Genomic DNA, 11,884 nt, shown 5'->3' with positions numbered 1-11,884 from the left:
TAGAACGAAATATGACTTGGAATATGAGGTTATTTTACAAAAATAACCCCAAACTATTTTTACTTTTGTAATTGATAGATTGGGTCTAGATTTTTATGTGTATTGGGCTATTTTTGTCTCAAAATTTATTGTTGTGCTTTCCCTTTACTTGGTATTCTGATTGGTATTTCGAATTACCATATTATTTTTGGTAATCTGAATAGTGACTTTTATTTATAAATCAAATTACCGGTAATCCTTGGATATCCGGGAATCGAAATTTATTCCTTCTACCAAACGTGGTAATTACATTTACCAAAGAAGGATTATCGGTAATCTTCTTCAAAAACTTGAGGGGTGTTTGTTACGCGGATTCTATTTAGTAACCTGGGAAAGCAAGGTGGGGAAAGATTTTATACCACGTTTGGTACTAAAAAATGCACTGATTTCCCGGGTTAAAATATTACCCGTTTTTTTTCTTTTGTTTGAATAATTTCGTACGGCTCTGGAAAGGTGATGTCCTTCGAATATGTGGGATACATTTTTGCCAGAGGAAGTGAAAATAAAACTGTGAAGAAAAGGACCACAATAACCTTGTGATTGTACGTTTGCATAAGAAATGAAAATGGTGAAGTGACTTGGTGTGTTTCGTGAATATGACATATTGATCCGTCCATGAGCTCTGCTCTTAACTGAGGACGAAGAACGTTGTAGCTACCTTCCTTATTGGTATTTGTCTTCCCGAATGAGGTTTGCATGTGTATTTTGTAGATTGTCCATGTCGTGGGTTTGGGTTCTGTATTTTGTAAATGCATGTGTAATATGGTTTCCGTTTTGCAGTTCGTTCTTGCTGAGCAATTCGTGCAGTGACTTCTATTTGTTGGTTGGGTTATTTTGGTAAAATAACTTTACATTCCCACTAATATTTCATAACCAACCAAACACAAACTCAGTAAAATTAATCATATTTTTCTGAGAAAATATGGGTATACCAAACAACTTTTTAACAATATTTCAGTAAAATATATTTCTAACTACATTCTAGTAATAATTATTTTCCAAGTAAAAAAAAATTTCTCCGGTACCAAACGTCCCCTGAAGGTATTAAATATCATTAACTAGAATTCGTTAAAGGGTTTGATTTACTTGACTTACTAGGCTTTCTGCATGTGGACTTCATTACGGAGAGACGGGACAAAACTTTTTGCAAGATTCATAATCTTATGTACGGTTGGGAATTCTAGTTGCCAACTTGCAAATTATTTAGATTTAAGTTTGCGCAGTTTGTATTAGATTATTTGTTTAATTTTTATTATTATATTTGTTACAAGTCTCATATTGGTTGTCTATATAATTAATGTGAAATTTATAAGGTCTTGGGCACTCTTATCTTTTGAGCTAGCTTTTGAGTGGTGACATCAATGTTCATAACAATTAGTGCTTTCGATGAGAGTTGAGATCACAGAAAAAGTTATCTATAGCCTGAAGTAAGGCGCAATATCTTCCAAAGAGGTGTTGTATCGAATATTGATAACTAAGTAAAGTCGTCAAAAGAAAAAGGACTACTATCGGATTAATATCGATAGAATAAAAACTGCCGCGGATATCGATCTTTGTAGGAGGTGGCAATACATACATGCATGACAATTATATTGTAAATGAGCCAATTTGCTTTATTATCATGGCCGGAGGATAAGAGAGAATTCAATTATGATGTATTGGAAATTTAAAATTTCAAGCCATAAATATCCTTAATTGTTCAAGCAAAACTAAATACGCTAGCTAGTTAGTATTTATTAAATGATGGTAATTTAGTTGGCGTTAGGAACTGAGTAGATGAGGATAAGAGTACGTTTTTTGATCCTCGCCAGTACTATTTTTGGGAGAAAAATTTAAAGTCTTAATCTCGAACCCACCTCGATTCGGACTATTTGTGAAGTGATAAACCGATTAAAATATTTTTTTAAAAAAAAATATTTTACTCGTGCACTAACGTGTACTCCACGTAAATAATCCGACGCATGTAAGAGATTTTCTATCCAATCAAATGCCAATGTACGTAAAACGAGTAATTTAGAGTTAAGTTTTTTTCTTTTTTTCCCAAAAGAGTATACTTACATTAGCTGGTATTCAGATATTAATTTTTTTTGGAAAATTGTATTGAAATTAAATTATTTTGAATTGTCTTAAAGGCGTGTTTTCTGCATCAATCAATTTAATGTATTAAGGAAAATTAATTTTCTTAAATGCGGAGTTAAAACGTTTAAATTCAAATAATACTACAAAGAGATCTCGTCCCTGACCGTAAGCTAACTCTTTATTTAGCTTCAGGACAGAAACATTATGAAACGACTTGCATTTTCAGGCGCGTCCTCCAAGAAAAATTGAATATGATGATGACAGCCTATCCAAATTTTAATTTTTGCTATTAATACTCCAAAGTACTGGGTTCGAATCTCATTTGATTCAAAAAAATATTTTATAACTAATTTTGAAAAATTGGTTTGAAGAGAAAATCAGTACTAGTTTACCGGTTGAACGGTGGTTTATAACCGAGTCACTTGGTCAATGCCGGATCGATTACTTAAGCGGTCCAATGTTGTAATCGGACTGGTTGATGGGCCAGTTTCCGAGCCTACCGATCAAACCGGCTGGGCCGGTCCGGTTTTAATAACACTGAATAAATCAGTTGAGAAAAAAATAAAAATAAATTGCATCTTCAGTTCTATGTTCAAGTTATACCTATATAATTGGTTTCCTTGAAGTTGTATAATTAGAGTGTTATTTCGTAACAGTGATCTATAGTAGCGTATACGTGTTTTTTTGTGTGTGCATATACGTGTTTCAAACACTACGTACTGGTCTACTTCCCTTTAATTTAAATGACAGACATAAAAAAGTTATTATTTCATTTGGAAACCTAATTTTCCTTTTATCCCTTTCATCTGTAACTCTGTTGCGTTCACAGAACTCGGGAATTTAAAGGTATTAAATATCATTAACTAGAATTCGTTAAAGGGTTTGATTTACTTGACTTACTAGGCTTTCTGCATGTGGAAGTGTTCATCACGGAGAGACGGGACAAAACTTTTTGCAAGATTCATAATCTTATGTACGGTTAGGAATTCTAGTTGCCAACTTGCAAATTATTTAGATTTAAGTTTTTTATTAGATTATTTGTTTAATTTTTACTATTATATTTGTTACAAGTCGTATTGATTGTCTATATAATTAATGTAGGGTTTATAAGGTGTTGGACACTCTCATTCTTTGAGCTAACTTTTGGTGTGATGACATTAAGATTCGTAACAATTGGTGTTTTCGATGAGAGTTGAGATCACGGAAAGAGCTATCTATAACCTGGAGTAAGGCGCAATACCTCCCAAAGAGGTGTTGTACCAAATATTGATAAGTAAGTGAAGCTGCAAAAAAAAAAAAAAAAAAGACTACCATCAAATTAGTATCGATAGAATGAAAGCTGCCGTGGATATCGACCTTTATAGGGTGGCATTATATACAGGAAGAGTGACCATTTTGCCACACTTGGCAAAAAAATTTACCAGACTACTACGCCAACAGTAAATTTTTCCAAAATGCCACGCTGCACCCTTAGCCGTCGTTGAAGAAGTCTGAAAATAATTAAGAGTTAAGATAAGATAATGCAAATTAGTTATATTTTCAGACTTCTTCAACGATGGCTAAGGGTGCAGCGTGGCATTTTGACAAAATTTACTGTTGACGTAACAGTCTGGTAAATTTTTTTGCCAAGTGTGACAAAATGGTCAGTCATGACAATTATATTGTAAATGAGACAATTTGCTTCGTTATCATGGCTGGAGGATAAGAGAGAATTCAATTATGATGTATTTGAAATTTGAAATTTCAAGCCATAAATATCCTTAATTGTTCAAGAAAAACTAAATACGCTAGCTAGTTAGTATTTATCAAATGATGGTAATTTAGTTGGCGTTAGTAACTGAGCAAATGAGAATATATGTTTGATTCTTTCCAGTATCATCTTTGTGAGAAAAATTTAAAACCTTAATCTTGGACCCATATCGATTCGGACTATTCGTGAAATGATGAACTTGTAATATTTCTAAAAAAAAAATATTTTACTCGTGCAGTAACGTGTACTCCACGTAAATAATCCGACGCATGTAAGAGATTTTCCATCCAATTAAATGCCAATGTACTTAAAATGAGTAGTTTAGAGTTAAGTTTTTTTCTTTTTTTCCCAAAAGAGTATACTTATATTAGCTGGTATTCAGATATTAATTTTTTTTGGAAAATTGTATTGAAATTAAATTATTTTGAATTGTCTTACAGGCGTGTTTTCTGCATCAATCAATTTAATGTATTACGGAAAATTAATTTTCTTAAATGCGGAGTTAAAACGTTTAAATTCAAATAATACTACAAAGAGATCTCGTCCCTAACCGTAAGCTAACTCTTTATTTAGCTTCAGGACAGAAACATTATGAAACGACTTACATTTTCAGGCGCGTCCTCGCAGAAAAATTGAATATGATGATGATAGCCTATCCAAATTTTAATTTTTTTTTTTTTTTTTTTGATAACACCAAATTTTAATTTTTACTAGTAATACTTCACAAACCCCGGTTCCTCTCTTTTATGTCCACGTTAATTTATATAATAAATTAAAGTATTTACTTTTGGGAGTAAGATAATCTTTTTATATGCTTTCTTTCTCCATTAAATATGCATTTTCTTCCTTTAAAAATCACATGGCATCTCTTATATTTTATCTTTCTTATTATGTTTTAGCACTTCCAATTCATCATCAGTCTTCTTATTTGTTTTCCTTATCATTTACAAATAAAGTCAACTTAGACGATTCCTAAATTTGCTTAAACAATTTACTATCGATTTCTTATTTAGCTGCTTATTAAATATCAAATTTTCATGAATAAGATTTAACAGATATTGTTGGATCATGGGTCAGGTATTTTCTAGTAATTCATATTTTTTAAATGGGGAAGGATAATTTTATAGCAATATAAGTTACATTTTTAATTTTGATAATTTATTCCACTTGCATCAAATGTCTCACGTGATGAATAAATTAGAATCGTTATATCCAAGTAAATCAATAATTAAATTTATTAAATACTTATATTTATATACTGGTATAAGTTAATCATTTCTCCTTTTGAATGGATTAAGTATATATTTTTATAATTTTAAATATTTTTCTTTTAATTTATCATTTTTAATTCTATCTAAATTTATTATGCATATTTTCTTTATAATCTTATTATTTTATTATTATTTTTCAAATTATATTATTACAATTTTAATAATGCATAAATATTTGATTTTCTGTTTGTAAATATGAGTTAATCGTGGGTGCTTATATTGTGTAGTTTAACCATGACATCTGTATAAAGAATTTTTCTAAGATTATGGTGTTCCCTCATAACACATATCTACCCCGTTAAATCTTTCTTAAATGTGTATAATCACATTGGGTAAGGTATATCACGACTAAAATGGTTAACTTTTCACTTTAATTTAGGAGGTATTTGGTAGAGAATTTTTTTTTAGATTCATGAAAATGTGATAATGATAATCCTATTTACTCACGTTTGGTATAAGGTTTCTAAATTTTTTTTTGGGAATCTTACTTTTCTCAGAATTTTATTTTGTGTATAATTTTCTTCCAAAATTCCATCGAAGAATATCACCAAGTATTTTTGGAATTTTAGGTGTTGGGAAAATGTTACACTTTTTTTGGAACAAAATTTCGATAATATTTTGCCTTACCAAATAAATTTTAAATAATATTTTTGAAAAAGTGATTTTTCCACTATATTCTTAAGAATCATAATTCTTGGACATAAAAAAATTTACCCTCTACCAAACATCATCTAGAAGTCCAAAACTTGATGTCTCTTTGTTCAAATGTAAACTAGCAGACCTGGCCCAAATATAATAGAGTTTAATTGGATAAAGGCTGCCATTGTGAATTTTTTCTAATAATTTTATACTACATAATTACATGATATTATGAAAAAAAATATAAATATATATAGATAAAAATTAAATCCTGCAATATATGTTGAATATTTATAAAATAATATTAGACGTTGGATAAGTATTTAAGTAGAAGTGTTAATTGATTCTAAATTATTTATTACCCACTGTCTGCATCACATAAGGTCAAGATAGAACTGAAAGTCAGTTTTATCAATTAAACTCACTTATTTATTAAGATATTTAAAGGGCGGAATAGACTCCCAGTTATTTCACCATCACTTAGGAGTTAACAATAAGAATATGTTTGGATGAGAGATTTCTAGAAATTCTATTGGTGAGAAAAAAAAATTATAAAAAAATTAGGGAAGAAAAAGTGCGGTCTATATCGTGTTTTAAAATCTCGTCTGGATTCCCGGGTCAACCCTAATTCCTTCTCTTTGAGGGTTGGGGTCAGCAGTTAGACTCTACATGTATATTGACCCCTCGAAATCTGGTCGGGACTCGGTGACTCTCGAGTCAAAGGGAGTCACTGCATTAAAAAAAAAATCACAAGAAACAACGTCGTTTTGCGAAGAAGAAAAAAATCGCTGCTAACCTAAATCTAAAATCCAAAAGTGAAGAACAAAATCAAATCTTTTCTTCTCTCCCAGACGTCTTCACCTCGGTGATTCCTCCTCCTCTTCTTTTCTCCGCCGTGGTGGTTCCTCCTCCTCTCCTTCGCGGCGCCACCTCTTCGGTCTTCCTTCTCTGTCGCGCCACTGCCTCTCCTCCTCTTTGGTGGTTCTTTTCTTCACTAATTCACTCTTTTTCTTGGTTAGTTTCTCTACTCTGAGCATGTCTGGTATTATTGTATTACTGTGCAATAATGTTTAAAGCTTTATCTAATCCTGATGTATTTACTCTCATATCAAGAAGACGGTAGATAAAAAATAATGCAAACTAAGACTTTTAAATTGTATCGCAACAATAGTGAATTGAGAAATGTGTTTTATACTTTGATATTTTGATACTTTGATTAGCTTGTGTAATATTGACTTATTGATGTAATTGATTGAATTATGTTACGTATATTTTGAATCTTTGATGATTGGTGGTTTAATTTTTTTGAATTTTTCATATAGAATATATATTCATTTTTTTAATATATAAAATCAGGTCAGCGAAGTGACCCCGTGACCCATCGATTGAACCCATGACCTCGGCCGAGTCGACAGTCGGGTCAAGTTTTTAAACACTGGGTCTAGAAGCTTTTTCTTTAAAAAAGATGAGAAAATTAAAAATTTATACTACAATAATCATTTTAATTTAACTAATATGCTTCATTTTCTTACTTTGGTGAATTTGTATCCAAGTGTTTACCTTTCATCATTCTTGTTTTCCTTATCCATTTTATCCGTTATTCCTTTCCTTTTGTTATCCAGCTAATCCTAAATAGGAAATTTCTTCAGTGATACGGCTCCTTTTCACTAAATAGGAAATAAAAATTCCATTTTTTTGTATAATTTCTTTTAAGTCCTAAAAAATTCCCTCTTTTAGTATAAATGTACCTATAATATATCTGTTGCATCAAAGCTTTTCTCATCCTAAATATTCCTTGGGTAAATGACTATTCACAAGGGACTCACGGAACTCCTCTTTCCCCAATTCAACAAGCACATTTTCATTGCAATGGAAGTAGGTATTCTCTTATTAAAGAAAGAAAAAAGAAAAGATATGAAAAAATAATAATTACAAAAATAAGGATAATATAAATATTTTATTTTATATTTGATATACCGAATATTCAGCATCTGTAGTAATAAAAATATTTACCAACCCAACAGGTTGCAAGTTCTTTCTCTGTTTCTTGGGGTTGACAAGTACAGATTTCAAAAAAATAATGGTAATAAATCCCCTTTGTGTTACACAAGATAACATAAGAATAAGAATAAAAATAATTATTAACCATTTAAATCCTAATAAAGGGTTATTATTTACTTATTTTTTATCTTAATATATGTGGAGTTGTTGACACTCCTATCCCATAAGATAATCTCATACATGTATACGAAAAAAAAGAAAAAAAGAAGATAATCTCATATATCAAATGAGAGGATTGATTAAAAAAAAAGGTTGTTGGGGTTGAGATATTGACATTTGACCTCAAGTGATTTCATCACATGTCCAACTCAATTCAAACACAACACTCCCTTTTTATATAACACTGCTCTTGAAATTTTGATCCAACAAAATTATCTGCTCCTCTGTATATTATCTATCTAGTTCTCTTATCCCTCTTTCTCTCTCACTCTCATGGAGTTCCTCTCTTTACTTTATGTGGTTCCAACATTGTACATCTGTTTCCTGATCTGGAGGTTGTTTGATCAGAGGAGGGACCAAGAGTGTTACTTATTGGATTACCAATGCTACAAGCCAACAGATGATAGAATGCTTGGGACAGAGTTTAGTGGCAAGATCATCACAAGGAACAAGAACTTGGGTCTCAATGAGTACAAGTTTCTCCTCAAAGCCATTGTTAGCTCTGGCATTGGGGAGCAAACTTATGCACCAAGAAATGTCTTTGATGGCCGTGAAGCAAACCCCACATTAATGGATGGGATATCAGAAATGGAAGAGTTCTTCAATGACAGCATTTCAAAGCTCCTTGCCAGGTCAGGGATTTCCCCTTCTGAGATCGATGTACTAGTTGTTAATATCGCTATGCTTACTTCTGTTCCTTCCTTATCTTCTCGTATCATTAACCATTACAAAATGAGGCATGACATAAAAGTTTACAATCTCACTGCGATGGGTTGTAGTGCTAGTCTTATTTCTTTGGACATTATTAAGAACATTTTTAAGTCCCAAAGAAACAAGTATGCCCTTTTGGTGACTTCTGAATCTCTTAGTCCAAATTGGTATTCTGGAAATGATAGATCAATGATCCTTGCCAATTGTTTGTTCCGTTCTGGTGGGTGTGTCATTCTCCTCACAAACAAAAGGTCCTTCAGGCACAAAGCCATGTTGAGATTGAAGTGCTTGGTGAGGACCCATCATGGTGCAAGAGAAGAGTCCTTTGGTTGTTGCATTCAAAAGGAAGATGAGCAAGGTAGGCTTGGGATTCATCTTGGGAAAACTCTCCCAAAGGCAGCTACAAGAGCTTTTGTTGATAATTTAAGGGTAATATCACCAAAGATTTTGCCAACAAGGGAGTTGCTCAAGTTTTTGGTTGTATCCTTCATCAAAAAACTGAAGAAAAATAGCTCCCCTAAGTCTTCAAGTGGGGGAATTATTACTGAATCACCATTGAACTTTAAGACTGGGGTTGATCATTTTTGCATCCATACAGGAGGAAAGGCTGTGATTGATGGCATTGGAATGAGCTTGAATCTCAGTGAATATGATCTTGAGCCAGCAAGGATGACACTGCACCGTTTTGGGAACACATCAGCTAGTAGCCTGTGGTATGTGTTAGGGTACATGGAAGCCAAGAAGAGGCTCAAGAAGGGTGACACTGTATTCATGATTAGTTTTGGTGCAGGCTTTAAATGCAACAGCTGTTTGTGGGAGGTAATGAAGGATTTAGGAGATGGAAATGTGTGGGAAGATTGCATTGATAACTATCCACCAGAGTCCTTGGTCAACCCTTTCATGGAAAAGCATGGTTGGGTCAATGAAGTTGAGGATCCAGACAACTATGAACTTCCAGATTTTCTCAAGTAAGGTTATATCTGGCTTTGCAGAAAGAAAAGAAAAAAAGACAAATTAAGTGTTATATCCAACACTAATTTTTTATTTTTATATCTCTTTTCAGGCCTTAATGTTTTTGTCCGTTACATTTTTCATTAAATTATACAATGGATTTTATTTATCTTATGTTGCAGGTAACTGTCCCCCTTTCCTGCAAAGAGAACAATACATGGGGCCATCACTTGTTTTATTTTTTTTAAAAAAAGTATTAAAATTTTCAATGTGTCTTGATATTAAAATAGTTTTCTTCTTACAAATGGAGAAAAGTATTTCCCATGTACAATTATTGTTGTTGAACCCCTTCCAAAGGGTTGATTACCCAATAAAGTGTGATGCTTCTAATATGACTGAAGCTTGCCACACTGTTATAAGGGTATTACGGTTGATTTCCTACTTTTGGTTTGCATTATTTGTTTAAGTGTGTTATAGTAATGGTTTTCATGAGTCCTGTTTAGCAGATTATGGGTTTTTCTTTTACAATGTATTCTGCCTTTTGTCAAATATAGTTAATTGTGAATTAATTTCCACCAGATCATGCTTAATTTCTCGTTTTTGAACATCCAATTTAAATTTCTAGACTAGGAAAGCCTCTGTTTTATGCGTTCTTCTTGTCACGGTGCATGCTATTTTGTTTAGTTCGAATCTAGAAGTGATGTAATCTACCTAAATTTTTTTTCACTAGACTAATCCTATGATTTAGTAATAATGTATTTCATTTTACTTTAGAGGAAGTAATGCTATGTGTTATCGACTCGATCCATGTCCTAACAACTCTACCAATAGCAAGATTGGATAAGGATATCACGATCATATAATCTGGAGTGGATCAAGGGATAAGATCTCTAACCCCATCAATCAAGGTAAATGTCATATCAATTGGAGATTTTAAAGACCCAAGCCCACAAAGGTAATCCTTATAATAATAGGCTAAAGACCTCAGGTATGCACTTTTAAACCTATTTACTATTAGTGCCAATACTATGCACACAGACATCTTGGCTATGTTGGGAACTCGGTTCCCTCAACTCTGCGAAGAACCCTTTTAGCGAAAGTCAATCAACAAGATTCTGGATCTTAGATCTCGGCAATCTTAACTCGGCCTAAGCTTCACCAGGTCGAGCAGCGCAATGGAAAAACAAAACAAAAAACACAAAGAAGAGAGAGAGAGAGAGAGAGAGAGAGAACTCAAGCAGATTTTAACGTGGAAAAATATTCTCCAATGTAGAAGTAAAAACTCACGGGACCTAGTCCAGTTCAAATTTTCACTATGATAATAATGGGTACAAAGAATCAACCTTCACCAAAGTGGTGGTTCACTTAACCTCTCCAACAATGGTGATAATCAAACTTCTCTAAAGATGTTTCACTCAAACTCTCTAGAGGTGCTCTCAAATGCAAAGCTCAAAACTTTACTCACAAATCTCTCAAGTGTCACTCAAGAGTCTCTTAATAATCTTCTTCTATAGCCTCTACCCATAACTAATGAATATATAGAGGAGGTGGAATCTAGGGTTTAGGGTTTTTAGGAAACTCCTTAATGAGCTTGGGCTTAGCATTGAAGGAGAAAGCTCAACAAATCTCCCCCTTCGACTTTAATGCGTCGGCTTCAGCAACCGGCTCCTTCGCAGTAGTCTTCAAATTTCCTTGTTGGAACCGGCTTCGTCATCATGTTGGACCAAATTTGGTCAGTGTGCATTTTGACGAGTTCGAGCTCTCCATCTTCCATCACATCCTAGATCCAGTGATACTTCACACCAATGTGCTTAGTGCGGGAGTGATAGGTCAAATTTTTCGCAAGATGAATTGCGCTTTGATTGTCATATCCTAGCTCATACTTATCTTGATCATGGACAAGTTTTATGAGGAACTTCTTCATCCACAGCATCTCTTTGCTTGCCTCAGTCGCGGCAATGTACTTAGCCTTGGTTGTCGATAGTGCAACACACTGTTGAAGTCTTGATTGCCAGGAGATAGCTCCTCCCATAAAAGTCATCAAGTATCCCGTCGTCGACTTTCTTGAGTCAGCGTCTCCCCCTAAATCAGCGTCCGAGTAGCCTTGCAACTCGGCTCTACCTTCTCCAAAACAGAGGCATAAGTTGGTCAGACCTCGAAGGTACTTGAAGATCCACTTCACTGCTTCCCAGTGCTCTTTGTCGGGGATTGACAGATACTGACT

At 33.4% G+C, this 11,884-nt stretch overlaps 1 protein-coding gene across 1 annotated transcript; it reads left to right on the top strand.

The window, feature by feature from the left end:
• Window positions 1–8,255: 8,255 nt before the first annotated feature.
• Window positions 8,256–9,709, top strand: LOC133298759 (3-ketoacyl-CoA synthase 12-like). Its single transcript, XM_061498099.1, has one exon. It carries the CDS (start codon window positions 8,272–8,274, stop codon window positions 9,679–9,681), a length of 1,410 nt encoding a protein of 469 aa, XP_061354083.1. The 5' UTR covers window positions 8,256–8,271; the 3' UTR covers window positions 9,682–9,709.
• The last annotated feature ends 2,175 nt before the right edge of the window (window positions 9,710–11,884 follow it).

Source organism: Gastrolobium bilobum, unplaced genomic scaffold (assembly GCF_033153095.1).
Source record: "Gastrolobium bilobum isolate Gb01-03AN ecotype WA unplaced genomic scaffold, APGP_CSIRO_Gbil_v1 utg33098, whole genome shotgun sequence".
NCBI classification, from domain to species: Eukaryota; Viridiplantae; Streptophyta; class Magnoliopsida; order Fabales; family Fabaceae; genus Gastrolobium; species Gastrolobium bilobum.
Note: the sequence above shows the minus strand (reverse complement) of the source record. Positions and strands in the feature narration are given on the sequence as shown.